Source organism: Neocloeon triangulifer, unplaced genomic scaffold, assembly GCF_031216515.1.
Source record: "Neocloeon triangulifer isolate White Clay Creek 2 clone unplaced genomic scaffold, ASM3121651v1 ptg000012l, whole genome shotgun sequence".
NCBI lineage: Eukaryota > Metazoa > Arthropoda > Insecta > Ephemeroptera > Baetidae > Neocloeon > Neocloeon triangulifer.
Genome location: NW_026775554.1, coordinates 8,481,005 through 8,508,451, shown reverse-complemented (window position 1 = coordinate 8,508,451; position 27,447 = coordinate 8,481,005). Strand labels below are relative to the sequence as shown.

The window sequence follows — 27,447 nt, the reverse complement described above, 5'->3', positions numbered from 1 at the left end:
GAAGTAAGCGGTTGCTAATGAGACTCTCTCGGCGCAGGGGTGGAATATCTGATTTGCACCTCCCTATCAAAGACGTTGCCATAAATCACCCACCTTCATTTATCAATGGTGGTACGTTTAATATTCATCCAATTTTATATAAACTTTATCAAAGCAACCGTGGACACATTCCAAAATCATCATTTTTTTAACTATACAAACAATACAAAACACAAAAATCATAATTAACCAAAATAAGATTTTTTTTTCTTTATTACTTGAGTAGAATAAACAACAATCAACTTAAATAATATTATTATTATTATTGTTGTTTATTTGTCCAAATTGTTACATCACATTGTTTACATACAGATTGTTGAAAACATTTATTTGGAAAAAAGAAATTGTTGGACAAAACGGCACCACCACTAGCAAAAATTTTGCTAAAACTTCCGAGGCCAAAAAGACCCCATCCGCCGCAGTGAGCCTTTATAAAAATGCATTTCAGCAGCTAATACTTTAATTTTGGACTCTACTTCAGGTTCATAATTGACATGCCAAATTTGATCAAAATCGCAGCCAGGCACCTATAAATGTTCCCTTTTAAGTACAATTTTTGATCTTTTTTTTTCCAATTTGTTTCATTTAAAAGTTTACAGCAGAAGTTTAAAGCAGCACAGTTTGGCTATTTTTCTTTGGGTTTCAAATGTTAAAAGAGGACTTTTTACCATTATTGTCGAAGCGGATAGCTTTTAATTTTTTAGAGCTAGACCTCCCACTTTCAATAATATTTGAAGCCTTTCAAACAGCAATAGTTGCAAACCCAACATTATTTCTAAAAAAAAAAAAAAACGCTAAATTTCCGCGGTAGGGTTTCTTCAACAAACTCTAATTAAAATGTGTCATAAAATTGGCGGTATGAAATAATTTTTATCTTTACATTCTCAAAAATCAAAATTGAATGTTAAAATAAAAAAAATTTATAATTTTTTTTTTTTTTTTTTTGTAAGGAAGACGCGTTAAACAACACTTCCAAATTGTTTTTTTTTTTAAATTAAGCGATTTAACGTGAATGTTTTCTTGCCAAATAATATAGTTATGTACATTTTGTTGTTGGAAGACTCAGCCAAAATAGGTTTAATTTAGTCTAAAAGCGGTTAAAATGATTTAACTCTTCTTTTCCATTTTCCATTTTTTTTTTTTTTTTTTTTTATAGAAAAAGAACAATTAAGTACAATAATTTTTGAGGAGAATTTTAGCGAATGAAAAATAAGAATGGGTTTCTATAAAAATAGCATGGGTGACCTTTTCCTGATTTGTGGTCAGATTTATCCTGTTTGGGCTAAATCAGGCAATAAATGATTTTAATAGACAAAAGAATTTATAGAGCATGCTACTTATTTTAGAATGTGTACATAATAGAAGAGTATTTTCTGAACATAAATTGTAATATATTTTTGTCTCTTTTTATTTTGGTTCCAATTTATTTACAATGCAGAAAGCTGAGTAGAGCAATATCCGCAGATAGAGAGATAAGTGCTGGCGTTTGTGGCGTGCGGCAGGGTAATGGTATTCAAAATATCTCCGCCCCCTTGATGTCCCACGGCCGGATTGATGACGCCGCGTCTTTTTTATCTTTCCACTCTCATCCTCAACATGTTCCTCTTGATTAAATTGTTCATTCGCTCGCTCTCGTTCGCCCGACCGCAATTTCCCCTCATAATTCAAGAAAAAGCAAAACCCAATCTCTCTCCGAACTAGCGTCTCTGACGCTTTGTCTATATAGAGGGTTGAATTGGAGACAATAAATATGGTAAATTTTTTTGCAAAAATTGAAAGTCGATTAAAAAAGAAACAGTTAATTTTTCTTTTTTTATTTATTATCCTCACAAGTACCAGCCAAATTAGTTCAACATTAATTAATGAGTTACATTAAATCGATTTTACGGTACACTTTGCCAGAGAGTGAGCCAAAATCAAGGTTGAATAATCAATATTTTCAAAGCGTGCGTTTAATGCTCTTGATAATTTACTTTCCAAAAAGGACTGTTGGATATATTCGGAACAAAAATTAGTGTAGACATGATCACAACCTAACATCACATATATCTGAAAATGAGCAACAAAACAAAACTCAACAAACATATTTTCATCGATTATGAAAAATGTATATGTGTGTGTTTAGCATATATTACAATTTTTTACATGTTTGTGTTCTTTGCGAATTCCAGCCTTTTCGATAACGCAAACTTTATATTTTGGTTAAAATTGCAAAGGTCAAATAGTCCTTTTTTGCTGTAACAAGTCAAACTGCAACCCTCTTGGCCCTCTCCTTCAATTGTTTGAAAAAGTAAATGAATTTTTCGGGGTTGACACAAAACTTCTCTATCAATATTCATACTGTTCTGGACATTATTCTCTCGTCTAGACTAACTAATGCCTTACCCAGTACATGCATGCCATACTTAATTAACTATCCAATAGTTATTACACAGAGCGAGTAATGCCTCTCCACCTAGAAACAATTCCCCAACCAAGATTACAGTTCACTTCGCCCAAGTTAATTACATTTTTAGTCGATATGAGCCTTTTTATACAACCAATTAATTTGTTATATTCTCCCTCCTTCTTGTCTCTTTTTCTAGACTAGTGGAAAGCTCCAAGCACAGCTCTAGTTCAATCAGGTATTTATGCAGCTTCAGTAATTTTTACACAAACTCGTACTTCTTCAATACACAATTTATGTTTGGATGAATTTAAACTTGGGGAGCTTCCTTTCTTTTTCTTTTTAATTTACTTGAAACCAAACTGCATAAAAGGCACAAGCTTCTGAGAAACTTCACTAGAAAGAGTATCATATTAATCTGGTATTATACATTATATTCTTGTGGCGATAAAAGTCATTAATCATTTTTATGTAAGCAACAATTAATTTGATCAGTGATTCAAAATCAAACTCTAAATCTAGTGCAACTCAGTGGCTTCATCAAATATTTTGTAGATACTATCTTAGGAATGATGGCTTACATCATGCATGCATGACAACAATCTCTAAATGAACACAAAATTTTTAATCATGGCAAATTAATCGTGAAAATTAATTCTGGCTGCTGCTTAAATTTCACGATGAGGATTTCCATCAGTTATCTATACATCTAACGTTTTTACTTGCAATCAATCGATTCAAAATATGGCACCGCAAGATTTTCGGTCAAGTCTCTTTGGAAAAGCATCAAAATTAAGTGTTAAATTTACCCTCAAAAACAAGTAAAGTACCCTGCACGTTAGTCTATAAAATTAAGCTCTTAAACAAAACAGCAGCTTGGATTTATATTTCATCTACAGTGATGCAGATGCTGGAGATAAAAAAAAGAATTATGTTGGAAAATGGCTTTGGGATCAGTCAATGTTGGGAATGAGAGTTGAAAAATAATTTTGAGGGTTTCCCTGATCCAAGAATTTCAAAATCAAATGACCCAGTTAAACTTATAAAATTAACAACATAAAAAATGAGAATTATTCTCATAATAAAAAAAACTCAGAGAAAAAGTGAAAAGCTTAAGAGGCTGTGACTATCTATTAGGTACAATCATTCGAATTAAGTCATCTCTCACCAAACCAATGATGAACCACCTTACTATGAATATATACATTATATATTTCGGCTTACCCAGTTCGACGCATTAAGATTATTATTTAAATCCAAGAAGGCAGACTAGAGACTACGTTGTGGCCTAGAAGCTTTTTTCTTTCACCAATTTGATTGTTGCTTTTTTCGTAAATTCTAGCAGAAAGATTGGGAAAAATGTGTGGAGGGAGCAAGAAACTGTAAAGTTACTCTTGTGCACCAATAAAAGCAGATTTGAAGGACTAGACTAAAGACCGAGGAGAAACAGGTGACTTTCGCGGATGTCAGGACTCGTAGAGGAGGCGCTGGTAGTGCGGCATCACCTCCCAGGTTGGGATGTGCAGGCTGAACTCCAGGGCCACCAGCACAGCAAACTCGGATAGTAGCAATTCTCTGCGGTTCAGCCGGAAAACCAGCTCTGTTTTCTGAAAAAAAGAATTCCAAAGTTATTATAACAAGAATAAAAGAAAGAATTGGGATTGAAAGTAAGAGAGCTTTTTCTCTTTATTTCATACAAGATTTATTAATTAGAATTAAGATTAATGAATTAATTTGCCTCTATCAGTTGTTTCAAAATGTCGCCCTTGACGTCATTCAGTTTGGCTGAGAGCAGCAAACACGCCCCAGCGCACAGCTTCCTGTTTGGCTTGTTGATGAGGCTGCGCAAAATCAGTTTTTCGAAGTAGACATACGCCTGGGCTACAGTCAGGAGGTCAATGCCACACTCCTGTTTGGCTATTTTTTTCATTTCCCTCTTCAAACTGAAATATAAAAATGTGTTTTTCTAGAAAAAGAATCCTCAAATAAAAAAGAACCTACCTGCGTAACTTGCTCAAAGTGAGCTGGATGTGCGGAAACTTCTCTTTGAACTTATCATTCAGCTCCTTTTTCAACTCTGCTGGCTTTGTGTAGCCAATCAGGGAAGTCTGCAATTAAAAATAAATAAAAAATTTAATTATAAAAGAAGATTACCATTTAATTTTTCAGAGTAAACCGTTAATTTTATCAAAATTTCAAAAGTTCTAAGTTCTAACCATATAAGAGGAAAAAGTCAGGAGAGTCCTGTGATGCCCTGTCACGTTTTCTGGGTCGTCAAGCAAGTTCGGAGAATATGTTGGAGCCGGCTGCATCATCTGGGGCAGAGAATGGGTGCTGAAATTCTCCCACTCGAATGCTGCTGAGGAGAAATTTTTTATTTCAATATTTTCCTATTTTCTCAAAAACAAACTTACCCTTATCATGAGGCTGTTGGGGTGTTGGTGAGGCCGGCACCACATGCGCCGTGGTGCGGTGAGAAGCCGTGTCGTAAGAGTAGCACCTGGGAAAACAAATCCTCTTGTCAATTACAACCAGAGACACTGGACGCAGATAAAAAGATTAGTGTGTAGCATGCAATTATCTAGTGGAAGTCAAACGTGGAGTCAGTCATTGTAATTGGTTAAATGTACACTTTAGATTGTGCACACACAAAAGAAAAAGAAAACTTAAGCAAAGATTGCATGCAATCTACAAGAACTTTGGTCAACACCTTTTTGGCTCCTATAGGTCTGTATAGTTTAAAAAACTTATCATAGCGATTGCAGATAAAAAAAAAAACTTGTGATTTTGTATTAATTTTACATATTTCTGTAAGTGACAAAGGAAATCAGTAGTGAATCGAAATAAAAACTGACACAATATGCCACGCTTCAACTGCAGTGAAGTTGCATGAACAACTTGATAAGATCCAAAATAAATGACAGAGCCAATAATTTACTAGGAATAAAGGTAATATTTTGTAACATTTGGGTCAGTCGCATTATTTTTAACTATTCTCAGCAACAAAAGGGTTAAAAATATCTGTATCCAAAAAAAGGAAGTGAAAACAAAACTGGAACGCTCCAATACACTTTTCGAAATTAGGAGAGACAAGAGAAGTTTTTTGTTTGGCGTGTGCGTGCAATCAACAGAGTGGGTTATTATTTCACAAAGTATTGACCAATGTCAATTACAGAGTGGAGATCAATGTTGGCGGGGTGGCGAGCAACGTGAGCCGCGGCACTTTTGAGGCCTCGGGCCGTTTGTTTTGCTGCAATTAGGCTGCCCGTCGCTCGCTCGCTCCGAAACATGCATGTTTTGTTTACCAGATAAAAGTGACAGACTCGTGGATTACGCGTAAGTGTTTGTTATTCCGTTTGCTCGCCTCTGGAGCAAACACAAAATAATAAGAGAGAGCACCTTTTTATCGCCTCAGTCAGAGGGGACGGGGATTAAAATTATGTTTGGCCTTCTGTGTTTAAAGAGAGAAAAGATGGAGGAGATAACAGAAGAAGAATCAGAAGTGCCTCTTATGCAATTTGTTTCTTTGTTTGAAGGTGCTATTTTCATTTTCAAATTGGAGTCAAGCTGTCTGCAGAGCAAAAGACAATTTTTTTTTTAAATCATAAGGAGAATAAATTCCACAAGGTAAATTAAATATTAAATTCAATCACTTAAAATTTTGAAATTTTATATTATGGTTCTATCAGGTGACAATGCGGTGCTTTTTGAAAAGAGTGAGTGTGTTAATCATATCAGTCAATTAATTGTTTAAGTAAAGAGAAGAAGTAAAAACAAGAGATAATTAAAGCCACACTCTAGGTCTACAAAGTGTTTAAAGCATAGCGTGTAAGCCTTTTCAAAAATTTAACGAAAGTTTGAATTACCATTTATTTTCCACATTATATGCAGCTAACTCTGGCCTGTAATAGAACGGACAACAAGAGAGACACACAGATTAGAGAATAATAAAAGCAGAGAGCAGTCGATCATACTTCAAAGGTCAATAATGCCTGATTGTTGAGACAATGAGTGTTTCAGATGCACAGCGAATGTGTAAGGAAATTTCATAAATATGTGAATTATAAATGGGCATGGATCAATTAGTCGAGTATAGCGGTGCGGTCAAAACAATGGAAATGTGCTAGGGCACACAAAACTGCATTCAACATTGAGTAGAGACAAAGAAAGACACAAAATGTGATGAGTTTTATTGAGTTATTCGTCAACTATGAGAAAATACGAGACTATAACGGACCAAAAGTTAAATGTTTAAAATAGCTGAATACGACATTAGCTCTATATGATTAAAAAAAAAATTAACTACCTGGCCACCACAGGGTGGCGTCCAATAGTGGCAGGGGCTGCAGTTGTGGTGTCAGGCGCTTCTGAATAGTCGGCGGACAAAACTTTGCGGTCGAAAATGTAGTGACGAGATGGGACTAATAGCTGTCCGTAAGATATTTCCTGAAAACGAAACGCGGCTTGAGTAATTCAATTAAAGCGAGTGGCCAGCCAGCAAGCGTGAAAATAAATCGCTTAACTTGATTGGCTGAACGCCAAATTCTTGGATTGCTCCAAAAACCTCCCTAATTAGAGGCAAATTCAGAATTAGCTTTGACGCAAGTGGATTTGGCAGCTTCCGTATAAAATTACGAAAACGAACTCACTTGCAAATTCGCGATACACATTTTCATGCGACGATACTAACAATATGTTGAAATGTTGCTTTTTGAAATAATTTAGATTTGCCATATTATCACAGATGGCCTTCGTACAAGCGACTTTAAATGAGAAAATCTCTGCCAATTTTGCTCAAAAGTCCTTAGCATAAAATACAAATTCTAATTTAACTCATTTAGAGGAAAAAGTTTAATATTATAAATTAAAAATTCGTTGGTGTTAAATTGTCATTTAATGCAAATTTTTGTACCTGTCCATCTTTGCCCTTCTCAACTCCGAGAAGATCGAAGGGGTCGCTGCTGTCGTTAATCACGGACAAAGGTCGCGGTCCGGACGTGTGTCGCCGACGAATGTCCTTCTTTCCGTCACTCCTTTGAGAGCAAAAATCAAACAGCGATTAAATTCAAGGTTGGAAATAATTGTGAATGTTTATAGAATTTTTGGCACCAGTTGTCCCATTTGATACTGACAGTAGTACTGACCTTCCAGTCTTGTTGTAGGGCAGCGCGGAGAAGACGAGGAAGGGGGTGGCCTTCTTTGAGGTGGTGACGAAGCCGCGCTCGTCGTCCGCCGGCTGCGACCCACCCTTGCGCGGGTTGGACAGACGCAGGCCGCGGCCCAGACCTTCAGGCGATGTGCCCGCCGCGAACTGGATGCCGGCCAGAGGCAGCAAATTGCTCGGCGAGGCCTTGCCCCGCGCTGAAAAACGCACACATGCTTGTAACTCTCTCACTAATTATACACTTGGAATAGAGCGAGACACTTAAGTGCTCTGACAGATTCAACATTATTCAGATGTGTATGTAAAATCAAAATTCAATGGCGGAAAACAGTTTATTTGAAACTATGTGTTCAATCAATCCAGAAGCAATTGATTTTTTTAGCAAAATTAGAATATAAATAATTATGATTTTTTTAATTTTTAAACAGGAGTTAATTAAGATTTGGACTTGTTTTGATTATTATTTAATTATTGAAATTATTGATTCCCTGAAAATTAAAACAGTTTTCCTGACTGATTTGTTGGCCAGAGTTGGATATTTTTACAATTTTAACTGGTATTATTTCACAAAATATTTTCACAAAATTATGAAAACATTTGATTGTGTAAAGAAATTAAAACCCACAAAATGCAAATTTTTCCAATTAATATTTTTTTTCAAATAAAAATTTCTGGAAAACTGAAAATTAGCATCAGTTGAAATAAATTATAAATTTAATAAGTTAATTTCATAAAACTAGCATAAAATTAATAATATGATTTGATTATATATTTTTTCTTTTAGTAATTTGGAGTAAAGGTGGCTTTGAATAAAGATCAATATTTAATATTATGAAATGTGTATCTAAATTTTATTGTTAAATTTTCTTTTAATTTGTATGTTTTTCAAATGTAGCATATAACTATTATAAGCAATTTTTTGCCCAAAAATTGACATTTTTTTATCTATTGATTGCAAATTACTGCGCTTACTGTAATTTCCGCCAATGCTCTCGTTGCTGCTGTACTTGTCTTCGACAGGGGGGGCTTTTTTGCGGCCGAAGGAGCCAAGCCGCCTCCTTATCTCTCCGCCTCCGTCGCTTCCACCTGTCTGCGTCCTGAAATAGATCCAAAGTGGTTTCAATTAAAATAGTTAAATTGCAAAATTTTCACTTCTTGCGAACACGCAACTGCGCACTTCTCGCACAGCAGCCTTGCTTTTCCATTGTTACGACTGGTTTGTTTGCTCCACGCTCTATCCATCCCACTTGATCGTTTTTGACAGAAAAACCAGTTTTCGTTTGAAATAAAATAAATAGAGCTGCTGCGGAGAAGTGCACATGCGATGTTGTCGCCAAACCGCGGAAAGTTATACTTGGGTTTGCGTCAAAATAGCAGGAATAAAAATAGAAATTCCCTAGCCAAGGATAGAAGTTTTAAATAAACTTTGTTTCTATATTTTTTTTCTGCTGGCAAAAAGTTATTCATTAGAAAAATAACTTTGAAAATTTGTTATTAATTAAGTTAAAAAGATACAAAAAAGAAATCAAAGCAGATTAAGTATTAAATCTAATGAAAAATTTTCGATCTAAAAATCGATCATTGATTTCAAAATAATCCTTTCAATTTCTAATTTCTATCTGGACGGTTACATTTAAAATTTTCAAATTAAGCTCACGCGGCTTGTATTGAATTGCATTTTCATGCAATTGACTACTCTTAATGATTTAAGGCTGCCTATGTTTTGTAATCATGGTATGATAGAAAAATCATACCATGTGATGCTGATAATCTTCTAACAATAATCTTTATGATCCTTCAAAGAACAACTTTACACCTTATCTGATTAAGTCAATGATCTGATAAGGAAAAAAGTTTTTTGTCCTAAAATTCTAATGTTTGAAGGACGAACTAAAATAAATTTATCTCAAATTATCACGTTTGTTGAATTTAAATATAAATCTCAAATATTTATATTCATATAAGTTAAACTGACGAATATTATAATTAGAGAACAATCTGACAATTCTCTTAAACTTTTTAATACTGTGAAAAGGTATTATTTTTCTATTAAAAAAGGGTATTTTTTTCCCGTAACCAAAAGTTTCAAGAGCAATATTTGAATTTGATTTGAAACTAATTTTATTCAAATTTTGTGATTTTAAAAGTAGATAACAAAAAAAATTCCATTATAATTAAACAAACTTGAAAAATTGAATAAAGCTTTGCATCGTTTTTTTTCTTCCGGAATAAAAAAAAAACAAAAAAGAATTGAAAAATTCAAATGGTTAGTGTATAAAATGTATATTATTATCATTAGGAAAATTATTATCAGCACATTGATTTATATAATCTTAAGAAATTAATATCGGAAAATTTGTTTGCCAAAAATTTGGATATAACAAATCAAGCCATTTGAGTTTAAAATTAAAAACATTCTAAAAAATAGGTGATTTTAGCTATTTTTAGCATAACTAATATTTTGAAATTTTTGTGTTCCAGCAGCTTTGTTTTTAAAAATTGTAAATTTTATATTAATATAATCGGCACAATTTAAAACTCCAATTAATTAAAAAATCAATAAAGTTCTTCCGCAATATTAACTGTTGAATTTCTCACCTCAACTTAAAATTAAGATTTATATCAAATAAAATCCTGGAAAAAAATTGAAAATATTGAATAAAAAGTAAAATAAAATCTCCGGCAAAAATCAGCTGATGGTTGCGTGCGGGAGGGGGAAGGGCGAAAGGTGAGCAAAGGTGGTTGACCTTTCCCTGAAGACAGTCCTGGGCAGCTGGGCGGCGTCGATGGATTCGTCGGCGCCGCAGGTGTTGTGCTGGATGGAGGCGACCACGGGGGCCACGGGGCCCGGCACCGCCCCCCTCGCCTCCTCGGGGGCCGCTGCGGAGGCGGCGGCGGCCGGGGGCTCGTTCTCGACGCCCATACTGCCGTCGTCGTCGTCGTCCTCGTCGACGTCGGCCTTGGGCAGCGCCGGGCCGGCGGCTTCATCGCCCGCGGCGCCGCTGTACGAACCGTCCAGGCTGATGTTGGACAGGAAGGCGATCGCCGCGTTTCGTCTCCGAGTTTTGTTGCTAGTCCGTTTCGCGGCACTCGTCATTTCTGCACCACTAACTTCACCCCCTGTCACAAAACACGACCCGACATCCACTGTCCCGGACACCCTAGCTGTCTGCAAGTCTGCACAGCTCGTCAAACACTCGCTATGTGCGCGCGACCGACTCGTGTGCTGTTCTGTATATTTATAATTTTCACCCAAGGTTTATCAAAATCGAATGGCTCGCTTTTTTCATTCTCACCACCACCGAATGCACGCCAGAGACATCTACGGGCACTCCGGACTCACTAGACAGACAAGCTGCTGGCGCCGCCGAAATTCATTGCATTAAAATAATTGCAAATAATGCAAAGATAAATTAATTTATTATTTGAGAGTATTATTTGACGTTTGGCTGTTGGCTTCAATTTATAAATAAAGTCTGATGAAAATTAATTTTTCATTGTAATTCTTATGAAACTCCTTTTTTATCGAGAAAAATATTTTATCATTATCTTCTCTCTGAACATAATTATATATTATTTTTATATTATATTTATTTTGTACATATTTATTTAATTGAAGTCTCAGTATTTTCTCTTCTTTTGATATAACAACTCTCTGGCAAAAGTTTTATTATTAAAAATTATTTAATAACAAACATCTAAAAATTCTATTCTGCAATAGTTTCTCCTCTTTTTCTGCAAGCATAAAACACGCCAATAATTTATCAACTAAATAAGTCAAATGATAATTACCTAATTCCTAATTTGTAATTGTCTTATAAAAATCCACGCGTTATGTAATAAAGTGCAAATGTAAATCAGCTAAGTTAATACAATTAAAATATAAGAATCACCTAGACGTGAAACATGACTGTGAGAAATCTATGATAATCAGAATAAGCTCCACAATTTAAATCGGTAAACAAGTTCTTACAATTATAAACATCTGCGCCTAATTTTAATACATAATCAATCTTTGACATTTAATCGCTGTTTCTCTTCCATATTTAATTCAACATTTATTCCGCGTCCGCAGTAGGCGCAGTATTATGAGTATTAAAGAAAAATGAAAAATTATGAATTATACTACTTAAATTAATAACTGATTAAAAGTGTATTTCCGCGTCTATGCACGCTAATAAAAGATAAAGTAATCATAAGTTTCAAAGTTAAGCAAATGTTTTAGAGTACATTAGGAATTAGGAAGCAATTAATATTTTAAAATCTTCAATAATTATCAATACTCCATTATTCTAAAACTTAATAGCGCTTATTAGCAATCTTTGTGTAACAACCAAAGATTCATTTTTAACCATTATCGTTTTTGGAATAGACTAGATGTTTAACGTTAACATTATATTATACTAGTCTATAAGTAAATAGAGGTTATAGAAAGCGGCTTTAATTTTGGACAAAAATTAATAAAAATAAGTACCAAGTTTTCTATTGCTGAGCATAAAATTAAAATCTCACTAAAAATATTGATTTTTTTATAGTTTTTAATCCTCTTTACTAATTAATCAATCAATTTAAATATTTTCTTCAATAATTTTTAACTCAAAAATGTATATTATATATTATCTTTTTAGTTCTTTCTTTATACAGTTTAGACAATTCTGGCGTCATTTTCTTTAACATGTGTTTACAAAAAAACATATTACTCACAAAATTGTTTTACTTCCTATTTAATACTTTCATATCACACATAACGTGACGTTAATTTTGCGGTCAATGACTGACCACAGAGAAAATAAAAATGCACCTCCTATTGCTCAACTGATTTCTTCACTTAAAAGTACTTAAGTGCACGCCAGTCAATCTCACTAAATTTTTGAAAGAAAATAAATGCAAGACAAAAAAAGCAATCGTGAGTCACAAAAATGAGTTGCGTGTTTTATTATGCAAATAACAAACTTTGTTGTGACGGCCGGCGTGAGTCATTGGAATTTCATTCAGTCCCTTCTGCATAGACTGATTTCCAAAAGCTGCCGTACTTTCAGTTATTCATATAATTGATTGAAGTGCAATAATTTAATAGCTGATTCACTGCAAACGTGTGCAAACAATTAAGTCGTAAATGTTATACATCCATTTTTAATTAAAATTAAACAACGTTTTTATGGCTCTAGCGGCTGGTACGCTCTCTTTCAAAGAAGAGGGTGCTGTGCTTTAGCAACTTGTTTGCTAGCGAAAAGCCATTTCTCAATTCACCCACTCCCTAATTAATAGCATGTCTCTTTAATGTTGACTCCAATTAAATAAAAAAATTATAGATTTTTACAACAGTGACAGGTCCAAAATGCAAATTATTTATGTATTTAAGAATCAAAGAAAATACCACACCCGCGCCGGCCCTCTGTATTGTTAATCTTTTCTTAAAGCTTTTTATAATTAAAGCAAAATTTTCCTTCAGTTTTCCTTTTCATAAAATTAAAATATTCCAAATTGATGGGAGCGAGAAATACAATCTAAATTAAAAAAAAACTGCTTTCTAAGTATTCGTTTTAATGAAAAAAAAGTAAGGTGTTAAGCTGTTAAGCATTTTCCTTGCAGAGGGCGATTGTGGTCAAGCTTATGATTCTGTGGTCACCACAAAAGTAAACATATCATACCACCAATATTTTGAGCTTCCTTCCCTTTTAATATATTTGTGACTATCAGAAACAAACTTAATATGTTCCTTTTCCCCATTGAGTTAATTGATTTTTGTGTAATATTAATTTATTTCATTATGTTCTCCATTTCCATTTAGTGAAAAGAAGTGATCAATAATATTCAATCATCAAAATTGTATGGATAGAAAGTTTTACACCCCACTCATTAGAACTTAAAACTCGAAAAGCGCATGATGAAGTGGACGCGGATTTTGTGCGTCTTCTTAAGCATCCGAGTGCCGCACGTGACGAAAATTGCGCGAAACTGGAGATGTCTCTTCACAATTTACGAAATTTTGATCGTCGCGTTCACAGCCATGAATTTCATTTTGGCTACTCATATGACCGTCACATTATTTCAAACAACAAAAGCGTTTTTCATTTTCATCTGGATGTCCGTGACCATAACAGGGACGTTCTGCATGTTCTTCTTGTGCGCTGCTTGGGCCGTGAAGAGAAAGGAGTTAGAAAAACTGGCCGCTTCTGGCATTTATCTTTTCCAAAACCGAGCAATCAAAGATCATCGCCACAAATTTTTGTCACAAGCTAGGAAAAAACTGAAAAATATGTTTCTTGCATTGTTATTTTTAATAGTTACTGTCGTTAATGTAAATGGCACACTATCCATAAAAATTAATGCTGGCTCAAAAATGAAAATTCAAGGGAATGATTCTCAACTGGCAAGCAAAAATAATCTTGAGCAGAAATTCATGTCACACAAAACGTATGGCAGAATCGAGTATTTAATAGTCACTTTCATAATCGTCTTTTTCCTTAACATCAAATTCATGGTGAAACAAATTTTATTGCTTTCTTTGTTTTTTTTATGTGGCGGAAAATCAGGGCGTTGACCAACAAGGCCAAAAGGACATTTACACGAGGCAAAGGGTCAGAGATGGACGTCTGGCTTCAGCACCTCACAGATTTGGGAAGGTTTGTTCAAAACTTTATTTAAACTTACTTAATTAAAATTTCTTCAATGTAAAAATTTGCATATAGATTTATGAAAAGAGCTAATGGTATCACTTCTAGTTCTCTCTTATTCATGACTCTGAACGACTTTTACACTTTGTGTGCTTACAGTTACATGACCGCAAAGGTATCAGATAAATTATACAATATATTTTAAGTGGATGGAACCTTGTCTCAGAAGATTGACAATATATGAATTTAATATTGAAAATTGACAAAACATAAAATTTTGTTTTTATAGTTTTTATTAAATTTCTTTCTAATTGAAGCATTTAATAAAAAAGCTTTCATCCATTTTAATTGCCTTAAAACGCTTAAAACCAATTTTAATTTAATTCACTGCCTCTTATTCAAAGGCAGAGGGCAATTCATCCACTACTCTGGTCTTGCTCAATTCTTTTTTGATGACTCTGTTCCATGCTTGGTTGGCCAAAGAGTGAAGGAAGCTATGAGAAAATAAAACCAAAACAAAAAACACTTTATAAGAGTTTAATTGTAAGCTGAAAATTTGGCCGACGAGATATTGTTAGTTTCTGTTCCAAACGAAGATGTGGTTTGCTCATTCATTCGCAGCATGGTGGTGTTTTAATACATTTCCAAATAATTTAATTAATTAAATCACTTACTCTAATTGATTAATATTTTAATTCGAACTCTTTATAATACAAAAAAAAAGTGCAAAGGTATTTTTACACGCCCTCATTGAAAATTGAATTTAATGTATAAAAGCATGATCGCAATTATTTATAACCCGTTTCAATAAATTTCTGCAACCTGGCATTCACGGATGTCCAGCAGGTTGCATAAATTGGTATACATCGTGCTTGTTATTCTTTCCCACTACTCCTATTGATTTTTCCCCGTGACATTTACGTAAATAGGAACAAGTGCAGCGTGGCAAAGTTCAAGAGCACTCGAGCCCAGGTTGTTGAGTGGATTTGATGCTGCAGCACGCCAAGGACGATCAATTATTCACTGCTGCAGAGATGAGAGAGCACAATTTCTTTGCCTCTAGGTCAACTTTTGCATAACATTCTGTGATGCTGAATTTCCGCAGCAATTTAGTTGCAAAAGTAAAAAAAATCCAACAAATTTTTTTTTAAAATATGAATCCATTTAACATTTAGCAGAGCTGGAGAAGTATAATTATAATAACGAAAAATAAATAATTGGAAAATAAAGTATTTTCATTGTAATGAAAGGATGCAATATTAAAAAATAGGCAAAGTTAGTTGCTTATATTTCCGTAGTTACACGCATTTAAAAAAATTTGTTGAAAAACGCTGATTTATTAAATGGAGGAAGGTTGCATTATTCAAATTATTTTGATGAAATTATGCAAGCTCCTGTTCAAAAACTTTGCTATAAGATATTATGTTTATTTATATATTTTCAATTAAATAGTAAAACGCTGATCAATTCTCACAAGTTTCCCTTTCGATTATTCATTCCAAATATTCAAATCAATATTTTTTATATGTTAATTATAGTAAACTATCGACCCTTTTTAAACTAAAAATATTGTAAATAATTTTAACCGAGTTAAATTGAAGAAGAGCGAGTAATTATTATTTGAAAATTTCTGAAGAACACATAAAATAAAATTTTTTTATTTGTTTTTACTTATTTATACATATAAAATTAATTCCATCTCTAATAAATTAAGAATTATTTAGAACTTCTTTTGATGAGAACAAATTATTTTCAAATCTCAATTTTAAGAATATTATTCAAATTGAATTAAAACAAAATAGTAAGATACCACAGCCCCTATAATAGATAAGTAAAACGAGAAATCAAATGTGAAAAATCCTCCCCCTTGCAATCGAAAGTTCCTTTGGCAGGTGAAGACTACCATATTGCGAATTGATGAGCTAACCACGTCGTCATTTCGAACAGGAACTAGCAGAATCTTGTCGGCCAAATCCTCAGCCTACAGGTTGAACTTTAGTCAAAATATTTTTTAAGAGGTTTTATTCGCTCACCGCTTCCTTCACTCTTTGGCCAACTAAGCAAGGGACTGCACTGCGTAAGGCAGCCATCAAAAAAGAGATGAGCAAGACCAGAGTGGATGAATTGTCCTCCGCCTTTATATTAGACGCAGTGAATTAAATTAAAATTGGTTGAAAGTCAGTTAAAGTAGTTGGAACCTTCTATACTTTATTATTTTATTATTTGTTTAGCAATTTATTTAATTGAATTGAATAAAAATTAAAATATTATTAAGAAATTGTGCTAAATTTTAAATAATCATAAATTCATATTGGGCCATTTTACATCTTACGACAAAAGATTTATTTAGTTATGTAAGTGATCCTACAATCTAAAACTAAAAGTTTTTGGCAAGGATTTTTCCCTTCGTAGAAAGTTCCATCCGCTTATAAGAACAATTTATTTACCTTAGCAGTCAAGTAACTGAAAGCGCATAAAGTGTAAAAGTCGTTCAGGGTCAGAAGAACGAGAGAACTAGAAGTGATACCATTCGCGCTTTTCATAAATCTGCATAAAATTTTTATACTTTATAAATTAGATAATAATTTGGATAAGTTCATGTGAGGGGCAAAGTTTCTCCAAATTGTTAACCCAAGAATCAATTTCTTGAAATTAAATGAGTCAAAGTTTAGAACAAACCCTGCTAAGTCCGTGAGGTGCTCGAGCCAGTCGTCCATCTCTGATCCTTTACCTCGTGGAAACATCCTTTTGACTTCCTTTGCCAAGGATCTTAGATTTTCCACAACATAAATAAATGGAGAAAGCACTAAAATTTGTTGCAACAAGAATTTGATGTTTAGGAAAAAGCCAATTATGAAAGTTACTGTTAAAAACTCAATGTTGCCGTACGTCTTGTGCGACATGAATTGGTGCACAAGGTTTTTTTCGCTAGTAACTTCAGAATTTTTCCCTTGATTTTTGTTATTTGTAGCCGTTGTGGATAGTGTGCCATTGACAATAACGACGATAAAAATTACAAATAGCATCGCGACAAATATGTTATTCAGTTTTCTCCGAGTTTGCAAAACTTCTTGGCGGTGATTTCTGATTGCTCGGTTCTGGAAGAGGCGAATTCCAAGAGCAGCAAGTTCGTCCAAATCCTTTCTTTTCACGGCCCACATGGCGGAAAAGAGGAACATGCAGAACGACGTCGTTATGGTAACGGACATCCAGATGAACATGAAAAACGCTCTCGATGTTTGAAATAATGTGACGGTCATATGAGTAGCCAAAATGAAATTCATAGCTGTTAAAGCGACGATCAAAATTTCGTAAATTGTGAAGAGGCATATCCAGTTTCGCGCAATTTTCGACACGTGCGGCACTCGAACGCCCAAGAGGGCACACAAAATCCGCGCCCAGTTCATTGAGTGCTTGCAAGAAGACAAACTGCCGATTGAGCCTCTGAAGAGTCGGATGTGGAAGTTTTATACTATTTTGATGGAAAAAATTGATCCCTACTTTTTCAAATAAAAACACATTAAACTGAAAGCATTAAGTTGGTTCCCCTAGTCAAACACTTGGATATTTATTAAATAATAAAATTTTAAAATAGATCAATAAACATTGTTGTTTACGACTAAATGAAAGCACTCTCCAAAATTGATCTTCTGCATAATACATGGGCTTAAAATACGTGTGACCACATAACGCCCTTTAAAGCAAAATGGCCACAATCAGCTAAATAACATTCCAAAAAAAATATGACTCTAACTAATTTTTAATTATTATGATGAATGTGATAGAAAAAATTATCTGTAAATCTGTTATTGTTTTTTAAAATAAAAAATTTAAGCAGGGGAACACTTTAACCCAGATAAATTTCATTATGACACAGCTGAGTCTTCTTTATTATGTAAGAAATTAACGAAATAAAAATGTTTTTTATTCTGCACAGATAAAAAGAGGATAAGAGATAAAGCAAAGTTTATTACTGGGCAAAGCTGATAAGGTGATAAGAGAAAGTAGGTGTTTCACTCTGAAGTAAAAATAAGTCATCGCACATATTAGGCTGCTTCCGCTGCTTATAAGTGCACAGCATTATTCAAACTAAATCTCATTAAAACATAAATAATATCAGTGTTAATTTCCCTTAAATACGGAAATGTCCCTGGACATTTTACAACCATTGGACGATGACGAAATTCCTCAACTGCTGGACGTCCTGAGCAAGGACCTGCCTCACAGTGCTTGGGTAAAATCAAAACATTATTATGCGCATACAATTTTTATTTTCATTGTAATAGATTTACAATTTCATCAAGACGCAATTTGACTGGGCCCGTAAAATGAGGTGGGTGCGTCTGTTGGTTTTGTGTCCGTACGGCGACTGGACTTTGGGGACCGTCATCGCCCTTAATATAGGACTGGTAATATAATTTAAAAAAAAAGCAACAGTTTCTCTAGGCGAGCAAAACATTTCAGGCGGACGAATGCAAGATTTTCGGCGCGATTCACAGCATGGAGAGTGACGCGGCGTTGTTGAAAAAGTGTCTCATGGAGACGGACTCGATTCCGTGGAGGGCCATCTCGGACTACGTCACGGTCAGTGAGAGGCACGCCGACGTCTATCTGGAGGCACTCGAGGCCAAGGGGCTGCGGGTCAAGCACCAGGCCACCTGCGCCGTCGCCTACATGCCGCCCCAACAAGCTGCAAATCTTTCACAACCACAGTAGGAAAATTAAAGTAGACCCATATGAACAAAATTCACCCAAATTGAACTCTAAGAAAGCAAAAAATTTCGCGACAAAGGAACGAATGAAAAATACCTGGACAGGTCACGTTTTGATAAATTGAAGACTGAAAAAGCCCATTTTAAATTATAGAATAACTTAATAAAAAATCCATGTTTAATGTTTACATTTAATAATAAATTTTAAGTGATACAAAAGTTTTGAAAAATTTGTATTTTTAAATTCAATTGACTTTTATCTTGCTATTTAACAATGAAACCTCAGCCAATAACCTGCATAAATATGTATTAATTAATCAAATAAAAATTTGAAACTGGGCGAACCTCATTGCAAATTTTTTTTATTTTTTCTTTGCAACGGGATTCGCCCCGTTTCAATTTTTTATGAAATCCACCTCAAGTGTTACCATTCAATTAATCAAATAGTTATTAAATAATATGTAACCTACATAAATTTTTTAATAAAATTTCAATATTTTAATTTAAAAGAACACTTTTTACTCCCCTATTAAAAAATTAAAAAAGTTTCACAGAACCTTTTAAAATGTATTTAATAAGATCTTAAAAATTTCAACTAAGTTTTATTGAGGAATATTATTATTATGTAAATATTATTGGGGAAGAAAAAACATTTTGAAAGTAAAAAATCCTCTTAAAATAGTAAATTTTGATCTCAACTAGATTAAATAAATTAAAACAAAACCCAAAAATACTGTATACTTTGCGTTCATTTATTATTTCTTAAAACTTGGCAAGCCACTTTTAAGAGAGAAAATTTACAATGATGACTTTATGAGGATTTTATGTTATACGAAAATATTTAATTTTATCCTCAGTTTTATTATTTTGTTCTTCATTGCATCCTTGATTTTTCAACGCGCAATGAAATGCATAGTTGCGAAATCAGAAATCAAAAGTTCACGGCGTTTTGTGACGCGTTGTCTGATTTCAAATCGCAATTCTTTCCTCGTTGCATCATTTTCGTGCTGATTACAAAACTAAACTGTTTTTTTATTTAATTTCCCTAGAGTGCCGAGCGACGTCCGAATCGCATCGTTGGACGCAAATTTGCATTTGGAACACGTGTGGCAAAACTGGCCACCGCATGTTTTCCACCCCGCTTTCAAACCAGTCCTCAAAATGACAATCAAGTGCAGCCCTTCCTTTGGCATTTTTGTCCCCTCCTCTGAAGGGCCGGACGAGTTGGCGTCCGTGGTCGTCCAGAGTGACACGGTGGGACTGGGAATTCTGCGAACCGCGGACAAGCACCGCCGAAAAGGGTTCGCCAAAATTCTGCTGGTGCACGCGACGAAAATGATGGGCGAGTGTGGCACGGGGCCCCTGGCTTACATCTCGGCAGAAAATTCCACATCGATCAAAATGTTCAAGAAAATTGGATATGAAATTATTGGTCAGACGCGATGGATCTCCATCAGTGAAACGGAAGCAAAAAATGAAATCTGAAGAATTACCAACGTATGCAAAAATCGATAGGGGTATACTTAAAACATTCGGGGAACAGTGATAGAATTATAAGTATAATCCACCCCCTAAATTACGGAGAACATTAAAAGTTTTTTGTAGTCGAGCCTTGATTTAACAATGTCAAAATAAATTTTATTTTTATCAAATATCTTTTTATTAAAGAGGATTGTATTGTTTTGAATTTTAAAGCTGTATTTTTTCTGAATATAAAAATTCTTACAACATATTGAAATAACTATCAAAAAAATTGGTACCTTTAAAACCGGGTGATTCAACTTAATAACGTCAAACAGAGACTGATCCGCGGAATTGGTTGAAAATGTTTATATCAGACGAATGGTTCAAAACTTACATAAACGGTTAAAAAAAAAAATAAGGGTTGAAATTTAGTACAAACAATAAAAAATACCATTTTATTAAAACAGCCTTTTATAAGTTTCTACAGATGGTGGCTGAAGATTTCGTCAAATGCTTTCGTCCTTGAATAATCTTCTCTTTTTTCCTCTAATTGTGAGACAATTAAAAATAATAACAACAACATTATAAGGCGTCAGAAATTTCCAGAAAGGGGTCAGCACAAGAAGACATACCCCCAGCGAGGCTGCTCTTTATCGGACGAAAAATAAATAAATAAAGGACGAGTTACATACCCACTCTTTTCTCTGTAAAGTAGAAATTACGTAAAATATCTCAAGAATGACCTCGGTTGACCTCTTATCACTATTCACAATGACCCCTATGGCGTTTTTTCCACCGATCAGCCGAGATCTCGCCAGAGCGAAAATCACCGACCGCTCTCTTTTCTCGTAAAGGCAAAAGCAAAAACGCGACACTCTCACTTCCTAGTTCGTCGTCGGCCGCGAGACAAAGATGACCGCCGACTCGAATGACATTCTGCAGCCCCTCAGCGAGCAGCAGATGCATCTCCTGCTCAAAGTGCTGGAGAACGACTTTCCCAGCAGTATTTTTGTAAGGGAAATTTTTTAATTAAATTTTTGTTTTAAATTTCATTGAACCAGGAAGTATAAAATTTGTGCTGGTGAATGAACTTTGATTGGACTTTGACACTGTTCTAAATACCATTCTGTTGTTTGGCAGATTTACAACTGGATCAAAAAGCAGTTGGAATGGGCCTCAAAATTACCATCGATGAAAGTTTTGATTTTGTGTCCCTACGGAAATTGGAGTGACGGAACCGTCATTGGAATTACATATGGCCTGGTTAGTGATTTTATTTTTAATTAAAAAATAATAATTTTCATAAAAATTATTTTCCTTCAAATTTGTGTCAAATTAATATTCCTCCAAATACTTTATAATAATATTTATATTTAATGTCCTTATTTGATTATGACAGTAAGTTAAATTATATTAAAATATTTATTCTATTTGTTAAAAAATAGATTTTAATAAAAAATTTAAATTAGATTATCCAACTTAATTTGTAAATAATTATATGAATTCCAGGCAGTTGGTAAATCATTTGCGGCAATGTACTCACCAGAGAAGGACGGCGGAAAGTTGAAAAGGGCCTTGATGAGGACAAAACACGTCGATTGGGAAACCCTGAGACACTTCTCCGGCGTCTTGGACCGCCACGTACCTCTCTGCATGGAGGTGCTCAGGGCAAAAGGTTTCCAAAGCTCAGACAAAGTCAGGCTAAATTGCAACATGCACTATGTGCCCAAGTACGAGTTCTCCGCCAGCCTCAATTTGCCCACGTAAGTTTTTCATTTTAGTTTTAAATTTAAACAAGAAAATCATAAAGTTTTAATATATTTTTTGTACAAAAAAGGCTAAATTAAAATTTTCTTTTCAAGTGGTTTTTCGTCGAAATTTTTAAATACATCTTAAAACACACAATAATTATTAAAAAAATTTGTCCATATAAATTTTTAATAAAATAACCATCTGCATTTGTCCTCTAAAGAGTGGCCCAATTAAATCAATCACATATTTTTAATTGAATAAATAAAACAGTAGTTAAGGTTGATATTAGGATTGATAAAAATATGTCAAGATATATTTATTCAAGAAAAAAAATTGGGTGAAGGTCATTTTATTTGCATATTATGTAGTATGGCATTTAAGAAAATTTAAACACAATTTAAATCTTTTTAACAATGAACAAACTTACCAAAATTACATTTTAAATATTCAATTTCTTTCGCGATTTGAGGTAAAAATTTGAATTAAACGTTTTGGTTAAAAATCAATCAAAAGTCTAATTTGAGATTTGAGACACAATAATTTAAAGTTCAGACATGATCAAGGTCGTTAAAAAAAATTTTATATCTTAAATTAATTTCGCAAATAACATCAAATTTCCGATTAATATCAAATTTATGTAGACCTAATTTTGCGGACGCGCGGGAAGTCTAAATTTAATATCAAATTCCGATTTCTGGATTCTCTGTTGAAATTATTCATCCTTCAAGTCAACTTTATTTCAATTTAATTATTATCTGAGTAAAAAACTAGACTTCATCAATTTGAGCTTTAAATTTAATAATTCATATATATTATTATTCATTTTGAATATTTTAACTAAAACATTTATTTATCGAATTTGATAGAATTCCGTACGGCGTTCGGATCGGGCCGTTGGACGTGTCACACCTGGACTACGTGTGCGACAACTGGCCCCTGTACACGAGTGACCTGCGTCCGGTAGTGTCGGCGATGCTCGAGCTGAACCCGTCGGTGGGCGTGTTTGTGCGGAACGACGACGGCGAGGAGGAATTGGCGTCGATGGTGTTGCAGTCCGAGTACGGGGGCCTCGGCCTGCTGCAGACGGTGCCCAAGCACCGCGAGCAGGGCTACGCCGCCCTGGCCGTCGCCTACCTGACTGAGGTCATGGGCCGCCTCGGCTTCCGCACCCACGGCCACACCAAGCTGGGCAACCTGCGCGCCCAACACCTCTTCCAACGCGCCGGCTTCAAAATCGCTGACCAGACTAACTGGATCACCCTCTTCAAGTCCCACTAATTTATTTCATTCCATTTATTATTTTTAGTTTTTTAAGAAAATTTACCGATTTTGTGTAAGATTTTAGTCATCTAGCTAATAAATGTCTCATTTTTTATTATATACGTGTAAAAAACTTGTTTTTTCTTAAAATTATTATATGCCCCTTTTTGGAGTAGCCAATGAGGAAGTGAGGCACATAATTAATTTTACAAGAGTGAAAGACGTCAGTATCCGTTTACAAACACAGCAAAAAAGCCACCACAAACGAATAAGCCAAAGATCAAGGATGCTCGATTTATAATTTTACTGATTATTTTATATTCAAATGCCAATGCACAAAGATAATTTGCTATCAAACTTGTTGCGGGCAAAAGAAGGGCAATCAATAATTCAACTTTCAAGGAGTAAAAAAAATGTATACACAAAATCGTATATAGGACACAATTATAATTTTAAACAGACAAAAAATATTTATTTCATTTTTTACTATAAATTTCAATTTTTTGAATCGATTTTCTAATCAAAGGCTTTAAAAAAAAAAATGATATAGACCGTGAAAAAGTGTAACAATCTTGAAATGCATAAAATTATATTATTTTATTAGTTTTATTTTTTAATTGCAATTGAAGTTTATATAGGCATTTTCTGACATAAAGAGACATTGTGGAAATAAATAAAATATATATGTAAAAGTTTAAATATAATGAACATTTGGAGTAAGAGGATATATCATTTTGTTCGTAATTTTTCAAAGAGAAAAATAATTTTTATCATATCACAATTATATTAGGGACTACGCGGACTGCTTTATACAGAATTTACGGAAAGTTGCGAGTTTCGTAAAATAATAGTTTCAGATGAATCTGTTTAATGTTTTAATTTTTTCTATTCTTTTTAATTGATAAAACTTGAGCGTTCTATTTTCTATTACTAAATAAATAACAAAGGTATTCAACGATGTGTGGGATAAAACAATATTTTTTTAAAGGCTTCTCTATTCCAGCAAGAAACGCAATTTAAATTTACGCACATTCTTTATAAATATATATTTTGATTTAAAACTAAAATTCTAAAAGACTCGGTTTTAGCAAGATCTAGTTAAATTAGTTTATGTTATATTAGATCCTTCCTAATTTGATCCAATTGGGTCAATCATAGTTTTTTTCTGTGTGGATGTATTTATTTATCAATAAAGGAAAGATTTCCTCAATAAGGGATCGTTTCAAAACAAATTTCATTCAATCAATAATATTATGCTCTGCCGCCTTACAATTAATTGCTGACCGATGCAAATCGATTGTATTACAAATGCACATTGATTGCACGCAGCATAATATGCAAGGATTTATGGCGAGTTGACAGGCCATTAATTTTATTTATTTATTTATTTCTCTGCTGATGAAATTCCACGTTGTAGGAAGAAGTTGGACGAGCAAATTCCCACAATGTGGATTGGCAAGGATGCGCGTGAATAAGTCAAAGTACAAGGATGGCCTCATCATTATTATGTAACTTGAAAGTAATGGGGAAAATGAAATCGGAATATTCTAACCATTGAATAATTACTATTTTTCTACACACAATGGAATTTGCATAATTTCTTTCATAATAAAATTTTTTCAATAAACTGAACTCAAATAATTTGAGGAGATAAAATATAAATTGGCAACAGATAATTGACAAATAATTTTTAAAATTTTAATATTTCAGTTTAAATTTCAGATTTTTATTTCTTTGAACAAAATTTTTGTATTCAAAATACGACACCAAATATGTTTCAGCTCTGAAAATTGGCGCTTAATTGAACCAATTACAGGAAGGCCAAAGTGCAACGATTCAAAAGTGGCTGTGAGTGGCCGGTTGCTTCATTTGCAAATAGTGAGCGAACTGATAACGCCTAGCAATCTTTTGTCTTTTTTCACCATCTATAAAATGAGTACCAATTCTGTTCTCAGGCCAATTTTGGCAGAAAATTTTCCAAATTTGTTGGAAATATTAAAGGAGAAACTTCCAGACTCAATTCTCGTAAGTTTTGTCTACCTTTATTTCAATCATTCAAAATAATCTGTTTTATAAAACAGGCATATCACTGGACTGCGACACATTTACATTGGGCTCAAAACATTCCAAGTCTAAAAGTTAAAATTTTGTGCCTCAATGGCGACTGGAGGCGCGGTGCGATGGTTGGTTTGACGGATGGACTGGCCGTACGATAAGATTTTATCCATTTTATCTGAATGAGAACAGGAAAATTATATTCAATGATTTTTAAATTCAAAAATATAATTTTTTTCAGGAATCAAATAAAATCCTAGGAATGATTTACGCACCAGAAGACGAATGTGAATCTTTGAATCGGTGCTTAAAAGCGACGGAACTGATAGAGTGGGAAAGGGTGAAATGCTTCGTCAACAATTTGGATCGATTTCTCCCAACCCTCACTGAAATTTTAAAACAAAAAGGATTCAAGCACTCTGGCGAGTTCCATGATTCGTGCTTATTGCTTTACTTGCCTGCTGAAGAAGCTGCGAACATCCCACTTAAAGCGTAAATTGGAATACTATTGAAATAGCAAATAGCAGTAATTCATTCGTCATTCATTTTTATTGTTATAGTCATTTCCACTGTACAATCAAGAACAGAGTATGCTTAACTGAAACAGGATTTTTAATTGCTTTTTCTCATTTTTCCGGTAGAAATTAAACTTATTTTCTAGACGATTGTTCTTTTTGTAATTTATTTTCTTTCATATTTTTTTTTTATCAAACTTAGTAAAATGCATGAATTAAAATTTATAGCGCATATTACTTTCAATTATCTACTGAAAACATTTGTATTGCTTTTAAATTTTTATTATTAATTTTTTTTTGCTTTAGCTTTACAATTTTAAAATAAAAAATCTAAAATATTTGCATCTAAAATACATTAATATAATTTTATAATCGGCAATTTACGCCTCAAATTTATTACTTCGAGCTGCAATCTGAATCGAATTTAAAAAAAGAAAAAATAACATGATACTTTTAAAGTCTTCCAGAAAAAGTCCGCGTTGGATCATTGGACAATTCACACCTGGACATTGTTTGCGAAAACTGGCGACATTACCACCCTGATTATCGGCCCGTCGTCCAAAAAATGATCCAGCTGAACGCGACCGTGGGTGTTTTCGTCACAAATGAGCAGAATGAGGAGGAATTGGCGTCGATGGTGCTTCACACTGACTACGGCGGCTTTGGAATTTTGCAAACGGTGCCTAAGTTCAGAAGGAAAGGTTTTGCTTCGATCGCTTTGGCACACATCGTCAGGGCTCTTGGCCTGAAAGGGTTCATGCCCTTTGGAACCGTTTTAGCCTGGAACGAGGACTCGGTGAATCTTTTGAAGAAATTTGGATTCAAGGTTTTGGAAGCTTCAACTTGGTTGGAATTAGAAAAAGAATAAACTTATGCGTGATTATTACATCAAAGAAAACGAATGATAATTTAAGAAACTCCTTAAATGTGCTGCTCAATATACGCATCAATCAAGGCCAGAAATATATCCCCGCCAGTTGATACGAGAGACAATTTTAGAGTTTCTTTTTCATAAAAAGAACTGAGAAGTAAATGGCAACTAAGAAGAAGGATTTTTATAATTTAAGTAATTTTAAAAGGAAAAATTGAGACCATTCAAATTATAATGCTGAATACAAGATCCTTTAATAGGTAAAAATCATGCAAGCAAGCACACATTTTTTTTCTTGGTATTTTTGTGGATTATTTTTTTAGTGTTAAAGCATTTATGAGCAAAATCCAAGCTTCTCCAACACTTATTTCATTTAAATGTTTTTTTCAAACCAAATAATGATCATCCTTCAAGTAAAGACAAAATAATTAAATAAATGTGAAAAAATTTATTTTTTAATCAATTTTAAAGTTGATTCTAAAGTTCTTTAATAGTGTGCCATGGTGCACTATTTTTTGTTTTTAAACATTTAATATTTTTTACATTAAACAAGTCAGTCAGCATAGGGAGCCCAAAACACCTGCCTGATAAGAACTCTCGTATTGATAAGAA

The 27,447-nt window shown here is 33.9% G+C and overlaps 4 protein-coding genes across 8 annotated transcripts; 3 read left to right on the top strand and 1 right to left on the bottom strand.

Annotated features, from left to right (window-relative positions):
* Nucleotides 1–1,815: 1,815 nt before the first annotated feature.
* LOC132197092 (CDK5 and ABL1 enzyme substrate 2) lies at nucleotides 1,816–10,889 on the bottom strand. Of its 5 annotated transcripts, none has more exons than XM_059620149.1 (11): nucleotides 10,337–10,889; nucleotides 8,562–8,686; nucleotides 7,558–7,786; nucleotides 7,338–7,458; nucleotides 6,732–6,871; nucleotides 6,292–6,327; nucleotides 4,840–4,925; nucleotides 4,642–4,784; nucleotides 4,427–4,533; nucleotides 4,164–4,368; nucleotides 1,816–4,032 (listed from the first exon to the last, which is right to left on the bottom strand). In XM_059620149.1, the coding sequence occupies exons 1-11, from the start codon at nucleotides 10,684–10,686 to the stop codon at nucleotides 3,892–3,894; spliced, it is 1,683 nt and encodes a 560-aa protein (XP_059476132.1). In that variant the 5' UTR covers nucleotides 10,687–10,889; the 3' UTR covers nucleotides 1,816–3,891. The 5 variants fall into 5 exon arrangements, with proteins under 5 accessions (XP_059476132.1, XP_059476133.1, XP_059476134.1 ...); XM_059620150.1 differs by having other exon boundaries at nucleotides 4,642–4,781; nucleotides 10,337–10,888; XM_059620151.1 differs by having other exon boundaries at nucleotides 7,570–7,786; nucleotides 10,337–10,887.
* Nucleotides 10,890–18,210: 7,321 nt separating this feature from the next.
* Nucleotides 18,211–20,541, top strand: LOC132197767 (uncharacterized). The gene is made up of 4 exons (XM_059621299.1): nucleotides 18,211–18,440; nucleotides 18,493–18,615; nucleotides 18,671–18,918; nucleotides 19,968–20,541. Exons 1-4 carry the CDS (start codon nucleotides 18,351–18,353, stop codon nucleotides 20,401–20,403), a joined length of 897 nt encoding a protein of 298 aa, XP_059477282.1. The 5' UTR covers nucleotides 18,211–18,350; the 3' UTR covers nucleotides 20,404–20,541.
* A 617-nt stretch (nucleotides 20,542–21,158) lies between these two features.
* LOC132197768 (uncharacterized) lies at nucleotides 21,159–23,538 on the top strand. Its single transcript, XM_059621300.1, has 4 exons — nucleotides 21,159–21,393; nucleotides 21,523–21,645; nucleotides 21,892–22,145; nucleotides 23,001–23,538. The coding sequence occupies exons 1-4, from the start codon at nucleotides 21,295–21,297 to the stop codon at nucleotides 23,410–23,412; spliced, it is 888 nt and encodes a 295-aa protein (XP_059477283.1). The 5' UTR covers nucleotides 21,159–21,294; the 3' UTR covers nucleotides 23,413–23,538.
* Nucleotides 23,539–24,840: 1,302 nt separating this feature from the next.
* LOC132197234 (uncharacterized) lies at nucleotides 24,841–26,913 on the top strand. Its single transcript, XM_059620380.1, has 5 exons — nucleotides 24,841–24,902; nucleotides 25,176–25,419; nucleotides 25,476–25,601; nucleotides 25,691–25,941; nucleotides 26,424–26,913. The coding sequence occupies exons 1-5, from the start codon at nucleotides 24,856–24,858 to the stop codon at nucleotides 26,830–26,832; spliced, it is 1,077 nt and encodes a 358-aa protein (XP_059476363.1). The 5' UTR covers nucleotides 24,841–24,855; the 3' UTR covers nucleotides 26,833–26,913.
* Nucleotides 26,914–27,447: the final 534 nt, after the last annotated feature.

What these genes read in the sequence shown, in the direction of transcription:
- LOC132197234 (XM_059620380.1), top strand. Translation starts at nt 24,856, where the DNA reads ATGCGCGTGAATAAGTCAAAGTACAAGGATGGCCTCATCATTATTAT. An exon ending in GATGGCCTCATCATTATTAT is followed by an intron (nt 24,903 to 25,175) that starts GTAACTTGAAAG and finishes AATATGTTTCAG; the next exon opens with CTCTGAAAATTGGCGCTTAA. An exon ending in GTTTGACGGATGGACTGGCC is followed by an intron (nt 25,602 to 25,690) that starts GTACGATAAGAT and finishes AATTTTTTTCAG; the next exon opens with GAATCAAATAAAATCCTAGG.
- LOC132197768 (XM_059621300.1), top strand. Translation starts at nt 21,295, where the DNA reads ATGACCGCCGACTCGAATGACATTCTGCAGCCCCTCAGCGAGCAGCAG. An exon ending in TTGGAATTACATATGGCCTG is followed by an intron (nt 21,646 to 21,891) that starts GTTAGTGATTTT and finishes TATGAATTCCAG; the next exon opens with GCAGTTGGTAAATCATTTGC. An exon ending in GCCAGCCTCAATTTGCCCAC is followed by an intron (nt 22,146 to 23,000) that starts GTAAGTTTTTCA and finishes CGAATTTGATAG; the next exon opens with AATTCCGTACGGCGTTCGGA.
- LOC132197092 (XM_059620149.1), bottom strand. Translation starts at nt 10,686, where the DNA reads ATGACGAGTGCCGCGAAACGGACTAGCAACAAAACTCGGAGACGAAAC. An exon ending in AGAAGGGCAAAGATGGACAG is followed by an intron (nt 6,872 to 7,337) that starts GTACAAAAATTT and finishes TTTCGTTTTCAG; the next exon opens with GAAATATCTTACGGACAGCT. An exon ending in ACTTTGAGCAAGTTACGCAG is followed by an intron (nt 4,369 to 4,426) that starts GTAGGTTCTTTT and finishes TTTATATTTCAG; the next exon opens with TTTGAAGAGGGAAATGAAAA.
- LOC132197767 (XM_059621299.1), top strand. Translation starts at nt 18,351, where the DNA reads ATGTCCCTGGACATTTTACAACCATTGGACGATGACGAAATTCCTCAA. An exon ending in TCGCCCTTAATATAGGACTG is followed by an intron (nt 18,616 to 18,670) that starts GTAATATAATTT and finishes AAAACATTTCAG; the next exon opens with GCGGACGAATGCAAGATTTT. An exon ending in GCAAATCTTTCACAACCACA is followed by an intron (nt 18,919 to 19,967) that starts GTAGGAAAATTA and finishes TAATTTCCCTAG; the next exon opens with AGTGCCGAGCGACGTCCGAA.